Raw genomic sequence first — 16,274 nt, 5'->3', positions numbered from 1 at the left:
TCACTTCTTGTTTAAAAGGACTCTCACCCACTAGGTATTCTGGTGGCATGCTTCATCATCGAGTTCTCGTCCAGATACTCTCCGTATCTGAATGGGTTGTACCTTGAGCCTCAAGGGAGCGCTTCTGGAGAGATGAGATCTAAGTTTAGTAACGCCTAGTGGCTACTTCTGTAAGTGCCCTTTATGCTGAGAACCCCGGCACAATTAAAAACAAAAGTGATGCTTAGTGCAGAAAACTTCAAAGAGAAAGCTCCCTCTTGACCTATAATTGCTTATACTATAGAAGTTACCTCTCAAACATAGGGCATACACCAACAATATCTACACAAAATGTAAATTTTTTCTCATTTTATTTCATTTTTACAGTTTAAAAAAGTCTTTTTTTCTCCTTTTTTAGGTCTCGCCTAGACGAAAGCAAAGCGAAGCTTTGCTGTCTAGGGCGAGACAACTTATGTTGTTACTTCTGGGGGAATGTGGACAGCAAAGTGCCACGCGCTTTTTCTTGCCGAGATTGTACCTCGTGAGCGCGCACGTCGCCGTGCCTCATATTCCCATGCACAAAGAAAGCCTCACTCACGCATGCGCACATACACAGCGATACACACTGCATACACACACGCACCCCCCCTTAAACAGACACACGCGCACACAGACAGACAGACGCACGCACAGACACACTCAAACAGACACATGCGTGTACACCCAACCCCCACTCACCCCTCCTCTCCCTCAACACACTCACCGGTTCTGGCGGTGCTCGGCGGCGGTTCTGCCTCTCGGGCGGCGGTAGCGCTTTGCGGGGCTCTCTCACCACATGAGAGCCCCGCCTTCCCCATGCGCCCGGCCGCTCTTCACCCGGTCCCCCATCTCGGGACCGGGACTCAATCAGGAGCCTTCGTGGCTCCTCGGGCAGCTCTCTCTCTCTCTCGCCGCGATGGGGCGGGACTTCCGGTTGGGGCCGCAATGGGATTGGCCGGCTGCCCAACCGCTTCCGGGTCATCGCAGGCAGCGCGGCGGCCCGGCGGGGACTTTTTTTTTTACGTGGCGGGTTTCTGTGCACCTTCAAAGCCGACTGCCGATCTGCCAGCAAGGATATGTGGAGTAGAGACAAGACAGGCAATTCGCATCACGAGGCTAGCTCCCAGAAGCAGCCCAACGAGTCACGGGGAGCATTTTATAGAAGAAGAGACAGTTCGAACTGAACGCAGTGCAGATATCAGAAACTAGAATGTCGTGTGGTGTAGACGGCGATATCCTATAGTTTTAATTGGTAAGGCGCCTCAACCTAAACAACTAAAGTTTCCAAGCGCTACAAGAACAGATGATATAACAACTGTAAATGTAAATGCCACTCAATTTTCCGATCTAAGCATGGGCAGAAGCTGCCGGGAATGTAACTCGTCACCTGTAGATGAGGAATCTTTTTTAACAGCGAATGTCTGTCCATTCAACCACCTCCCCTCCAGCACTAACAGCGTGCTGCGCAGTTTTCATTACAGCACGCGTGCATTTACCGCATTACCTGGTGTCAACTGCTCCCCCCACACGCTTGTTCTCGCCCCCTATGCACATAGGATGCGCTTGTGCCGTAAACCCTTTGCATGTAGGTTATCAGAGTTAAGTGCATGTGAAATACCCCAATAAAGCAATAATAACCACCCAGAACAATTCCGCGAATCACCACTCTCTTGAACTTGGAGTACCCCTTGTCTCCACCCCACAAGCCGCTGCTTTGTTTGGAAAATAAAAATACAAAAATATTGAAAGCTGGCCATTTGCTTTGTAAATCCTTGTTTATTTTTTATAGCAAGGGCACATTTGCAATGCAATAGGTCTTGCACTTGCGAGAGTTTAACTACTGGCAATGTAAATGACAATGCCTTTTATTTAACAGTTTTAAAAACATAAATAAAAGGCATTGTCATTTACAGTGCCAATAGCTCAAACTCTTGTAAATGCGAGACCTATTGCATTGCAAATGCTTGTTTATATCATATTTTTCAGATTCATCAATCTATAAAAATATATATACATTCTGACAAAGGCTACAAAGAAAACATTTTACAACACAATAAAGTTGTGAATATAAGACCTTAAATCTTCAAATTCATGTAGAACATAAAATCATTTAAATGTGCACAACCAGGTAAAGAGCCACACATACACCATGTAGTGTAGTTCCTATATTCCCAATAGGCTCTGCGCATTGGAATAATATCTTCAGTAGTATAGACGTAGGACAGAGGTTAACTAGGTCTTCTACTGACTATATTAGACTTAAGTTTTGTGTGCCAGCTAGCTCAGAGTTCACTAGAAACTTTCTCGAATAGGCGAGGAGGAGTTTAACCTCCCTGGATAGACAAGAAGGGATTTAGTTTCTGACAACCATAGAACATGACAACTTTGCTCTCCCTGATCAAGAGTATATCTCTAAAGTCGTGTGAAAACAAAAGACATCTATTTTACTCAGTCAATACGTGCATACTTAGTTTCACCAGATTGTAGAGAAAAGAAGAGACGGGCGTTTTCTATAAAAGGTGTTATTTATTGATCAGTCTCTTTTCTCATACAAGAGAAATGAATCGCTACAACTGCAATACTTAGGGTTAAGTAGAATGCATATAGTAAAAGCAGGATTATAAAATAATACTGTAAAAGCATTGATATGGTTTCTTAGCCATATGATACTTTAAAATGAATAAAAGATATACATACATATATACATTGACTAATCGTACTCAACTGGTGCTTCTAACTACGCCTACCCCGGTGTACCTGACCTAAGCCTAATACATGGGAGGGAGTAAGTAAGTAGCAGTTTAAGTTAAGTTTGTTTTGCCAAGAATCTGACCCAAGAATTCTCTACTAGGGTTTAGTCAGTTCAGTACCTGGGATTTAGAAGGCTGGAGGACTGGTATCTCTTTCTCAGGACTCGGTATCCCAGTCACCCGCGAAGGTGGGCTGGAAACGCTGGAAGCTGGATTTCTCGGCAAGAGAAAAGACAGCGTCTTTCTCTGCGCGTCAAAAGGGGAGGGGCAGCGTCCGTGGGCTCTCGCATCAGCTGGGCTCTCCGGCAAGTAGTCGCGGCTCCAGGTTCATCACCACCGTGTCTCTGCTTAGGGCAGCGTTGGTATATTTATACCTGAGAGGTGCTGGGTTTGACGTAAGGATGGACATAAGACGTCAATAAAGATGTCACTAAGAACTGATCGTTCTTGCAGTGCTTTACAGGAGTTCTCGGACTAAATCAAAACATAGCAGGCGGGGATTTCCCAGGTTGCTCGAGGCTTGGATTTGTTTAAGAACTCGGTGTGCTTTCTAGGGGGCTGGAGGAATAGTGCTTGCTTAATGTGACAGCATGCGCTATGACTAATTGATGAAACGGGTTTCTGTGCCGTTGTAGGGATATTAGTGATTTATAACCGGACAAGGGTCAGAAATAGGAGTATCGATACAGGTCCCTAGATAAACATACTACAACCACATGCATACTCCTAAAGAATTGGGGTCAGAGCACTACTTGGCCCTTATTGTAATTGGGGTCAAAGCACTACTTAGCCCTATTGTAATTGGGGTCAGAGCACTACTTGGCCCTATTGTAATTGGGGTCAAAGCACTAGTTGGCCCTATTGTAATTGGGGTCAAAGCACTAGTTGGCCCTATTGTAATTGGGGTCAGAGCACTAGTTGGCCCTATTGTAATTGGGGTCAGAGCACTAGTTGGCCCTATTGTAATTGGGGTTAGAACACTACTTGGCCCTATTGTAATTGGGGTCAGAGCACTAGATTGCCCTATTGTAATTGGGGTCAGAACACTACTTGGCCCGATTGTAATTGGGGTTAGAACACTACTTGGCCCTATTGTAATTGGGGTCAGAGCACTAGTTAGTTTACCATGTTCTCCAATACTTGAGGTTGAGCATCCTCTTCTGGTATTTTCATTTCTTTGGTTAGGGACACTGTTGCTGTGGCTCCGCCATATGGGCCTGCTCTAGCTGGATCGGCTGCACTCTACGCTGCGTGTCCCTGTGCGTGAAATACATTTTGATCGGGGTTCTTGGTTGACCGACTTTCTCCCTCTCACCTACATTTTTATTTGTTGTGCCTTTTTTCTTGTATGGTGGGATTTTGAGGCGAGATGCTCCTTTAGAGCGGAGGTTCCTTTGTTGAATGTGTTTGGTGATTTTTTACCTGATGAAGAGCGGTCCTATTCCATGTATTGGTTTGTGGGTGATACAAAGCAGCTTGAACGTGGATCTTCTGGCAACCGGTAACCAATGCAGGGCTTTCAAGGCAGGGGAGATGTGGTCTCGGGTTTGATATGCAAGAGTAGTCTGGCAGCCGAGTTCTGAATCCGTTGTAGTCTTTTCATGGTCGTTAAAGGTGATCCGTGGTAGAGGCTATTGGCGTAATCGAGTTTGGACAGAACAAGGGAGATGGTAGCTTGGACCTTGTTTGGAAATTCCAAATGAGAGAAAATTTGTTGCAGCGTTTTTATAGTAGCAAAGCTTGATCTTGCTAGTTTATCCACTTGGGCATTCCTCGAAAGCTTGGAGTCCATGGTCATTCCGAGGTTTCTTACTTCCTTCGATACTTTAGGCAGTGATCCCAGTTCATAAGGCCATGCGGCAAGTGGGTTGTAATGTTTCCAATCACCACACATGAGCATTTCAGTTTTTGAACCATTCAATTTGAGATGGCTCCAAGTTATCCACTGATCCACAGCTCTGAGACAGCTGAAAATTGGTGATTTTCCAATGTCTTTGGGGCATTCCAGTTGAAGGAGTATTTGCGTGTCATCTGCATAGTTATAGCACGTGAGGTAAAATGTATTGATCAGTACTGGTAATGACTTCATGTAGATGTTGAAAAGCATGGGCGAGATGATAGAACCTTAAGGGACCCCTGCTTTTGTGGAGTACGGTTTGGACGAGAAAGGTGGGGTATGGATGACATTAGTTCTGTTTCGAAGGTAGGACGCAATCCAGTCTAGAGCAGCTCCCTCTATGCTGACTTCATAAAGTCTTTGTTTCAGAGTGTCATGGTCAACCGTGTCAAAGGCAGCTGAGAGCTCCAAGAGCAGTAGCGCAGCAACCCCGTTGCGGTCAACTGTAATCTTTAGGTCATCCCAGATGGCAAGGAGGGCAGATTCAGTGCCTCATCCCGGACGGAATCATGTTTGGAAGTCTTCTAGTCTGTCATTCTCTTCAATGAATTGTGACATCTGGGTGAACACTGCTCTTTCTATCAGTTTGCCCAGGAAAGGGACTCTGAGCAATAGCTCACTTAATCGCCCTCACCAGCTCCCAGCACCATGAAACCCATAGGGAGATATGTTCGCGCTTTAAGTATAGGAATTATTATTAATATGTCTGCCACATGTCTATGTGCAGAAAAAATATGATGCAAAAAACGACAAAATTAAAAAGACATTTAAGGAGGTTGAAATTTATAATGTCTCAAAATAATAAACTACACAGTAAAACAAGCATTTGCAATGCAAAAGGTCTCGCATTTACCCTAGATCTATTGCATTGCAAATGGTAGGCATCAACGTGAGGGAGGGTGGGGTCGAAGGCACGGACAGCAGGAGGGAGAAGAAGGCATAGACAATGGGAGGGTGGGCAGGCAGAAGGCATAGACAACTGGAGTGAGGGCGGGGGGCGGTTAGAGAAGGCACCAAAGCCGTGCCTGCAGTACAAGAACCTCATTAAAGAAAATAGTGCTCACAGTCTAAATAGGACATACCTTGTAAAAACCGAAGGGGCCGGTCACCATGGGAGGTGACAAATGAAGAGGAGGCGGTACTAAGGAGGGACTAGCAAGCCTATTGATAAATCTGACGTCAGCATTTAGGAAGGACAATGACAAGCCACGGTCGGACCTCATTGTCCTCTTTCATTTGGGCTTACGAGGGTGTTCTTCTTTCTCTTGTTGCCTGGCCCTATCTGGAGGTTCCTCGATTGCCTACATTTTTATTTGTTGTGCCTTTGAGGATTGATGTTGTTTCCCCCTGATCATGTTTGGGTATGAGAATGTGTGGATATTTCGGCATGCAGAGTGCGGTGACTTCGATTGCTCATTCTGCGAGATTTAGGGCTTCACCAAGGACAGCCTGTTGTACTTGCTGTTGGGTGAAGCCAATTATGATGAAGTCTCCATGTGTGTCCCTCTCCAGACTTCTAAATGTACCCACTTTATGTTGTCTGAGGAGATCTGTGCCAAGGAATCGAGGTGTCCCAGAGTCGTAAAATATTGGACCTGTTCAAAATATCATTGGAACCTTTGGCTTTATAGCTGAGAGTGAACAGCACCTTGTAGATTGCTTGTTGGTTCTTATATTTGGCGGTGTGCAAAATCGAACCATCATTCCACAGAGTGGTCCCCTGGAAGTTCAGATTATTATGGCAGTCTCTTGCCAGAAGTCTGTCTGTTGCCCCTTTTGACTGATCCGCCCATGATTGATCCTCGTGCTGCTCAGTCTGGTTGCTTTTAGGGTGTTTCGCCGCACTGTATTGGGGTTCCGGGCCCGGGGAGGTAATGGCCCTGGCTTGTGTACTAGCCAACTCCTGAGATATCGGCCTGCTCTCGGCCCTCCCTCCCTCCTTCTCTCTGGCTCTTCCTCCGGCCGGTACCTCCTGTTTCCAGACGCAGCTCCCCGGAACCCTCAGACGGCGGACGGAGGAGGCGGCCATTTGTTGCTGCTGCTTCTGAACTTGCTGCTCCCTGCCGCCAACTAACAGACCCCAGCCTCATCCACGTCGTAGCCCGTCATCAGGGCCAGACTGGTCATAGCAGGCACCGGGGGTTTCCCCGGTAGGCCTCTAGGGTGGGGGCCAGTTTTGAGCCCCTGGGGGGCTGTTTTTGTTTACTGGGGGCTGGCAATATCGGCCCCCGGTAACAAAATCGGCCGAAAACGGCCCTCGCACATTGCTCGGCTGCACTCCCCATCTCCCCAGGGGGGCCCGCCGAGCAGTGTGCCAGGGCCTGTTTCTGTTCCCAGTCCGGCCCTGCCCGTCATCGGTGCAAGTTGATTGAGGCAGGTCGCAAGTGGACCAGGGAAAGCCTAAGTCGGGCGGTAAGCGGCAGGGTCAGGGGTGACAGCGAGTGTACCGCCATTAGTTGGCGGTTTCTGAGAGTGAGCCCGGGCTGTACCACGGAGGCGGCCCTACTAGGTCGGGTGTGGCTTGTGGTAGCTCCAGAGGCTCCGCTCGTCTCGTTTCCCTCAGGGCGAAGGGGCTAAACACAATGACCAGGGCACCCTGTGGAACACGGGGGATTGTGACCCTAGATAACTCCACAACCCATCCATCTGAAGAGAGCACAGCAATCGAGGAACCTCCAGGTAGGGCCAGGCAACAAAAGCAAAAAGAACACCCTTGTAAGCCCAAGGGAATGAGGACAATGAGGTCCGACCGTGGCTTGTCATTGTCCGTCCTAAATCCTGACTTCTGATTCATCTAGATGCATGCTAGTCCCTCCTTAGTAACGCCTCCTCTTCATTTGTCACCTCCCATGGGACTGGCCCCTTCGGTTTATACACGATATGTCCTATTTAGACTGTGAGCACTATTTTCTTTAATGAGGTTCTCGTACTGCAGGCACGGCTTTGATGCCTTCTAAACCCCACCTCCCGCCCCCCCCGCCCTCACTCCAGTTGTCTGTGCCTTCTGTCTGCCCACCCTCCCATTGTCTATGCCTTCTTCTCCCTCCTGCTGTCCGTGCCTTCGACCCCACCCTTCCTCCCGTTGATGCCTACCATTTGCAATGCAATAGATCTAGGGTAAATGCGAGACCTATTGCATTGCAAATGCTTGTTTTACTGTGTAGTTTATTATTTTGAGACATTATAAATTTCAACCTCCTTAAATGTCTTTTTAATTTTGTCTTTTTTTGCATCATATTTTCCCCACACATAGACATGTGGGGGATATATTAATCATAATTCCTATATTTAAAGCGCAAACATATCACATCCTTATGGGTTTCATAGTGCTGGGAGCTGGTGAGGGCGATTAAGTGAGCTATTGCTCAGAGTCCCTTTCCTGGGCAAACTGATAGAAAGAGCAGTGTTCACCCAGATGTCACAATTCATTGAAGAGAATGACAGACTAGAAGTAATTCTTGGCATAATGGACACCCATGTGAAAATACTCGCACTGGCACACTAGAAGAAATGGCATAATGGACACCCATGTGAAAATACATGTAATGCCACACTAGAAGAAATGGCATAATGAACACCCATGTGAAAATACACGTAATGCCACACCAGAAGAAATGGCATAATGGACACCCACGTAAAAATACAGGCATGGGCACACTAGAAATAATTCTTTGCATAATGAACACCCATGTGAAAATATTGGTATTGGCACACTAGTGGTAAGTCTTGGTAGATGGAACATTTGTGGAAAAATGGTGCTAACACATTGGAGGCAATTCTTGGCATAATGGACACCCATGTGAAAACGCTGGTAATACCACATTAGACGAAATGGCATAATGGAAACCCACGTGAAAATACTGGCACTGGCACACTAGAAGTAATTCTTGGCATAATGAACACATGAAAATCCTAGCACTAGCACACTGGAAGTAATTCTTGGCATAATGGACACCCATGTGAAAATACTGGTATTGGCACACAAGTGGTTAGTCTTGGTATATGGAATATGGAACATTTGTGGAAAAATGCTGGTGCTAACACATTGGAGGCAATTCTTGGCATAAAGGAAGCGGGCAGCCATGACAAAATGTTGGCACGAATATACCGAGGTAATTTTTTAAGTAATGGTCACTTGTGGAATATGGATGGTATCAATAGAAATATTCTGGCTTTGGCATACCGGGGGCACCCTTGGGATATGGGGGCACCAATGACAAAATGCTAGCCATAGGTGATGGATTCAACCCAGATCTTTTGACTGGGTGTGAGTGTTTGATTGGTTCAGATGCTCCGTCCATCACCACCCCCTTTTGTACCGCTTTTGGCCGCCATAAGTGTGGCAGGGTATGCTCAGACGTGAGTCCCTTGCTCACTTTGCCACTGGATTTAAGCAAGCCGGGCTGAAGACGGCTGTAATGCCAGAAACCGGTCCTCGGAAGCTTGTTTCCGGTCCAGGGAAGGCATGGCTTGGCAGTTCGGACTGGACTGTTCCCATGAGGCACAGGGTCAGACTGATTTGCATATAGCCATGTCTGAAAACGGGGTGGCAGAGTGGGCTAAAGAACGGTGATGGATTAAACCCAGATCTTTTGACTGGGTGTGAGTGTTTGAGTGGTTCAGATGCTCCGTCCATCACCACCCCCTTTTGTACCGAAAATGCTAGCCATGGCACAACGGAGAAGATTTTTGAAAATTAGTGGGCATCCATTTCACTTTATTTTTAATGCAGTTGGCTCTTGGGGACTGTCCAGTTTCATTGGCTTGGCACGCCATGAAAGGGTTTGAAAATGTAATGAGTGTCCTTTCACAGCCTATGGCTCTTATTTTAGAAAATGTATGTGGAAATTGAGCTTTAAAATGCAGTACCTGATCACATTCTTTTAAACATGTTCTCAGGGCTAGAAACCCCCTAGTAGAGGCCTGCCTTCTTGCTTTGCTCGCTCACTACAATGGAGGGCAAGTATTACATTCCAGAGCTTTCAAAGATCAAGTCAGCCTCATAATATGGGCGGGTCTAAAATACACCTGTGTCTGTATTGTGTTGTCATATTAATCATGCAGTTAGAATGGAACTTCATAGGTGTCAATTATTGTGATGTCATCATGGTTAAGGGCATGTCACATGACTTCCTGGGAAAAAAACGAGGATCGAGGGTCACTTCCTGTGATGTCATTAAGGTCAAAGGGTATGTAATGTCACTTCCGCTACCCCTGGCATCTTGTGAATGAAGAAACAATGTATTCTACCAGAATACTGTGTAAAATATATATCCTCAGGATACATACAGACGAAGTTAACATCAATAATTCCATACTAACCTATAAATATTGACCTCCGCAATATTGTGGTAGAAAATGTTCTGGCCTCGATGTGTTTGCAAAACAAAGTTTTTGCACGTGATATTCTGACATACAACTGGACTCAAGTGCATGAGCCTTTATTTGCAGTCTCTGTATTTATATGTGCTTTATCTTAGCGTGCATAAGTCACCTCGTCTGTGTCAAGTAAAATGACAGAATGTACTCACTCTTCTGATGGATTAGAATCTGGTCCACCTGCAGAGGGTAAAAAACACAGAACTCAGTCTTGGGAGCACTAGCTGAAGGCATAACACACTGAGCAAAGGACTAGCCACTTTCACTGATGCAGCCAATCATTTGTTCATTTATCCACTCATTCATTTATGTATGCAAGCATGTATTTATTTATTCATTCATTCATGTATGAATTTGATTATTCGTTCATTCACACATTAATTTATGTTTGCGTATATTCGTTTATTCATCTACTCAATCGTTAATGTATGCATTAATTTATTTATTTATTCATCAACTCATTCATGTATGCATGCAATTATTCCTTCATTCATATATCATTGTAATTATTCATTCATCCAAACTTCAATTTATGTATGCATATATTTGTTTATTTCTTCATCCAGTCATTCATTCATGTATGCATGCATGCATTTATTCATTCCTACACTCATTAGTGTATGCATGTATTTATTTATTTATTCAGCAACTCATTAATTTATGTATGCATTTATTCATTCATTCATTTGTTCATGTGTTTTGCATAGCCTTAGACCGTGACAGGCTACCTGTCACGGTCGCTGGAGGCGATAAGTCAAAACCCTACAGTAAGTGCTATATAAATGCAATTACAATACAATGCAATACAAAGTGTTTGAAGCGCTCTATGGAAGGAAAGGAGGGGCCAGGCTGTGGGGCTTCATTTTAGGCTACTGTGGGGAATGAACCGCACGAGGAGGAGCAGAGGGCCAATTTAGAGAAGGGGAGGGTCAGTGGGGACATGACCATGGTGGGGGAGGAGCCCGTCTGGAGAAGATGCTTGCCTTCAGCCTCCTCTCCGACATCCACTCCCGCCTGAACAGATGAGTGACAGTAGCCCTTATTCTCCTCGACCTTTCAGCAGCCTTCGACACAGTCTCTCACCGCACCCTAACACACAGCCCTCACGACGCAGGGATCCGACAAAGGCCCTCGACTGGACCCGCTCGTTCCTCTCCGGCAGAACGCAGCGGGTTTGACTCCCTCCCTTCCTCTCGGACCCCACACCGACCACCTGCGGAGTCCCCCAAGTATCCTCATTCAGCTCCACATTGTTCAACATCTACATGGCTCTGCTCGCCCCCATCGTCAGAACACACAGACTCAATATTGTTTCATACACAGATGACAGACAACTCATCCTCTCCCTATCTAATGAACCCAACGTAGTAAAATTCAACTTTCAAGAAGGCATGGAAGCAGGCGCCAAATGGATGAAGAGCAGCTGTCTACAACTGAATACGGACAAAACAGAAGTACTCATCATTGGCCTGGAATGACACCTGGTGGCCCCCGCCCTCGGAAGCCCGCCCACCCCCACGGACTAAGCACTCCGGAAACAACAAAAACCACAAACTTCAAAACATCCAGAATGCCGTCGCCAGACTAATCCTCAACCTGCCACAACACTGCCACATCACCTAGCACCAGCGCACACTCCACTGGATGCCCATCAAGGCAAGAATCACCTTCAAGATTCTCACCCACGCACACAAAGCCCTCTACAACACCAGTCCAGCATACTTGAATAGCTGACTCACATTCCACGCACCCCAAAGGACCCTACGATCAGCCCAGCTCTCCTATGCCGTGGTCCCTCGCACCAGGAAGTCCAGATGAGGAGTCCGCTCTTTCTCCTTCCTCTTAGCCAGAGCCTGAAACGCCCTCCCGCTCCACCTCAGACAGACGACATCACTCCCCAAGTTCACGAGGGACCTCAATACATGGCTCTTCGATAGACCTCCTCCTTGATGGACGGGACCTTGCGCCTCCCCCCTCCCCCCCAAGTGCCTTGAGACACTTACGGGTGAGTAGTCCCCCTTAACAAACCCATGATTGATTGATTGACTTGTGTGTTTGGTTTCTTGGCGGGTTCCACAGCTCTAGGCCCAGGACACTGATCATTTTACCTCTGTGGATTCTGAGACTGAATCTGGCTTCAGTGGTCAGCCTCTCATTCACTGTACCCCTCCTCCGGTGTCCAGGCTTCTGTGCAGGGGCACCCTTTTTGGGGACTTTTCAGCCACCCAAGGCTCCTGGCATGGAAGCCACAGGAGCCGTAGAGACCCTTTAACATGAAGGGTGGAGGGTGGGTGCACTCCGGGGGAAGGGGGAGGCAGGTGCCACACTGGACGAGGTGCATCTTGGGAACGTTCTTTAAGCTTAAGGAAAATCACCACCCCCACGCTCTGCCTCCAGCTGCATAATTTCAAAGCAGACAAAAGCTTTCAAAACCTTCTGTATACACGTCAAAGATCAATATCCTTGACTAAACCCCTCCCACCCGTTCTTGCACTCCTAAAAACTCTGGGGCTTATTTATGAGCCCTTGCAACACTTTTGCGCCCCTGGTGCGTCACTTTTTGTGATGCGCTGGCGGCGTTAAAAGGGCGCCATGTTGCGCCCTATTTACAAAGTGACACAAATGTGTCACTTTGTAAACCCCTGCGGTACATTATACCTGCGTCAGGTGTAATGTATACAAGGTGGGCGTTCCCCCGCATCAAAGCCTCGTAGATGCGGCGCATTGAAATCTATAAGATTTCAGTGCGCCACTTCTAGGACGCCATTGCGTGAAAATCTTTTGCTTGCCTCATGGGGGTGACACAGAACCTTTTCACATGGGGCTTGCCCCATGTGAAAGGACACATTGCTGGAGTTGTGTCTGTTTTCAGACACACCCCAGACAGACCCCAGCAATGAGCCACTTTTGCGCATACAGATACATCAGGAATACTGACATATCTGTAACTCCTTGCGACATGATGTGCCGTACTTTAAATACGGCTCGTCTATGGTGTCGCAAGGAGGGAGCACTGAGAAGGGTTGCATCGCTGCTTTGTCGCCCAACTTCTAATCCCTGCTTCCTGACTAGACCAAGCTACATGATCTTTGCCAAATAGCTTCACCTCCCTCTTGCTATGTTTCCTTATTGTGAAACTTGCAAGACTAACCAACTAGTAATTTCCTAATTGACGTCTATACAAACAACCATTTACAAATGCAGATGGTTTGACCTTAGCAGACCGTCTCTTTAAAACGGTGACCTCGGCAAACACTGATCTGTCATGGGTGTCACAGACATAGTTGGCTAAGCATGTTCACCAGGGTAGACATTACATATATCCAATTGCAGGAGTCCTTCTCTTTTCCGAGTCTACGAGGCTTTGGCTCAGATGAAATCAAATGAGAGAGGAGCCTGTGAGTATGTAACACCTCTCCATGACCTCAGACTATCATGAGCATCGAATGACATTTACAGTAATGTATTGGGGGCCAGATGTACGCCCGTTTTATGGGGTTGCAAAGGGGATTTCAGCCCCTTTGCGACCATAAAATAGCTCAATGTAGTAACCCAATTTTACGAGTCGCGTTCCAAGGGCATCCTTTCCCAATAGCAAGTCCAAAACCTATGTATGAATGTTTTGCGACTGCAATTGTGATCGCAAAACACTCGCAGTTTACCACCCTTCTCAGAAGTGTGTCTTGCTACGCCGTGGCCAGCATTAGAAGTTCTGCACCATACTACCTCTGGTCGCCTGCCGGGAAACAGTGTTTACAACACTGTCATAACATCGCAGTGCTGATGTAATTTGCATCAGTGGTCTCTGACATTATCCATCATTGGTCCAGGGCTGTAACATGCGCCAGTAGTTTTTGACATTATATGCATCAGTGGTTGTAGGCAATAACATGCATCAGTGGTGGTATTCAAACAGAATATCGAGTTGGAAATGTCGACGTACACCAATATCTAGTAGTAGATATTGTGACACAGAAATATTGATAGCAAGAATATCGTGGTCAAGAATTTCGGATTTAAGGAAAAAAAGTTATTGTTTTAAAAAATATAGAAGTCATTAATATCGTTTGCAAAAATATAATTGTTTAAAATATTGATTTTTAAATTAGTGTTATGTATTTTAGTTTATATTTTGAATTTATATGATGTATTTTTTTGTATAAGTATTGTTTATGTTTTTTAATGAATGTGTTAAATTGTTAGTAGTTAGCAATTTTACTTTAATTCCATTTTACGTTTTTTAGTTCTGTAGGGGTGTGTGGGTTTATAGGGGAATAGGGTGAAAAGTAATTTAACTATAAAAAATGAATGATGATTTTTTATTTATTCATGTTTATTGAATTAAGATTTTATAGTGTTACTTGTGGGAAGTAATGTATTTGTAATGAATTATTAGTTAACTACCAATTAATATTATTTAATTGATTGGTAGTTAATTATGGTGATGTCACTTGCTATGTCAAGAATGAAGTAATATGTGACATCATCAGCAGTGCATTGCGGGGGTGCAAGTTATAGTTAGCTGAACTAACTATAACGGCCGAATTTCTCTGGTTTGGCACGAGTGGAATGTCTAACTAACTATAACGTCCCTGAAACCTATGGTTTTTTCAGTGAATTTCAAAGGTTTTTTAAATGCTAATTTCTAACTATAACGTCCCTGAAACCTATGGTTTTTTCAGTGAATTTCAAAGGTTTTTTAAATGCTAATTTCTAACTATAACATAGCAGTTGCGTTTGCAGAGTGGTGGAGAAAGGTGAGCGTGGACTCCAAACACCTTTTGGCAATCCCACTGTGTGGGATTTACTGCAGGTAACAGGAGGGGTAGTTAGCCCACCAGGTACCTCCAGTAAGCGCCACAGAGCTGCATTGCAGAGAGGTATTCCGCGGCCACGCCCCTCTTTACACCACGCTGCAAACGCCGCTTCTGGTGCGCTGCTGCTCTGAGGATAAAGTCTACTTGTGCCCTGAGGCCCTCAGGACACAAGAGGACCTCATCGCCCCACCAGTAGTGCACCAGAAGCCATGTTTGAAGAGTGGTGAAAAAAGGGACGTGGCCTTGGACCACGTCTCTGCAATGCAGCTCAGTGGCATTTCCTGGAGGTACCTGGTTGGCTAGTTGGCCCCCAGGGACCCTCAGGATTGAAGGGGAATTAATTCCCCAATTTACAACGCGCCAGGGTGCGTGTTTGCAGAGTGGTGCGGGGGGGGGGGGGGCTTGGCCTCCGGCGAGTTGCTGGTTCCATTTTTCTTTTATGAGAGGAGGGCTGTGTGCCCCCCCCCTTCCCAGGGCCACTTTTGGCCCTGGGGACCCCATCACCCGGGGCCTGGCAGACTTTTTAAGAAAAATTTGGGGAGGGGGACCACGTGGCCCCCCTCCAGAGGCCAATTATGACCCCATCCCCCGTGACCTGCCCAGCCTTTTTATATGTGTTTTTATTTTTGGGAGGAGGGCCGCACACACAATGAATACCGCGTCAGCCATTGTTTTTAAATTTGCTTAGTGTACCACCCTCCTTTGGGTCACCTGATCACATGTATAGACATAGAGAAAATACTCATTGAAGGCATTGCAATATGTCACGGTTTTTGCAGCATTGAAAAAGATAAATTCAATTGCTTTGTTCTTATTGTTATACAGCATAAATGCTTTGAATTGTAAAAAGTGGCTGATGCAATGAATTAACATTCTATAAATACATAATTAAATATAAATACAATATGCACACCTACATACAATATATATAAAAAACATTTAATGACTCATGTATCTAATATGTTATATGGATAGCATAATAAGACCCTACTATATACATAAATACATTAACATGAATTTAAATTATGTAAACAGATAATTTGTGCAAAATAATGCCATGTGTGCAAAGTGTAGCTATATGTGCAAATATAAAAAAAGGGGTCTTTGAAATATTTTACCCATCCATCTAAGGACAAGTCCTGGTTGCCACATCAGGAAAAAATGACTTCTGAACAATCTTCTTTTGGAGCTGCGTAGATGCAAAACTAGCAAATATCTATTTGTCGTTATTTCCAACCTAAGTTCATGAGCCTGTGCTTTTCCTGCAAAAAACCTCTATGTGCAAACAATTTGATCAGTATAAAGAAAGTGCTTCAAGTGCTTAACAGTGCAAAATAAAGCACGAACTGCTGTAAAATTTATCTATGGACAATGTACATAAAAACCCTAAAGCTACCACTTTTTCTAAAACCT

At 45.4% G+C, this 16,274-nt stretch overlaps 1 protein-coding gene across 1 annotated transcript in view; it reads right to left on the bottom strand.

Annotated features, from left to right (window-relative positions):
* Positions 1–16,274, bottom strand: part of LOC144798189 (phospholipid scramblase 3-like) — a 126,792-nt gene that overhangs the window by 56,397 nt on the left and 54,121 nt on the right. The window contains exon 3 of the mRNA XM_078668937.1: positions 10,197–10,224. Coding sequence (XP_078525063.1) covers positions 10,197–10,224 — 28 coding nt within the window. The remainder of the gene's footprint in view (positions 1–10,196; positions 10,225–16,274) is intronic.

The sequence above is a fragment of the Lissotriton helveticus genome, chromosome 12 (assembly GCF_964261635.1).
Source record: "Lissotriton helveticus chromosome 12, aLisHel1.1, whole genome shotgun sequence".
NCBI classification, from domain to species: Eukaryota; Metazoa; Chordata; class Amphibia; order Caudata; family Salamandridae; genus Lissotriton; species Lissotriton helveticus.
This window is presented reverse-complemented; position numbering and strand designations above follow the sequence as displayed.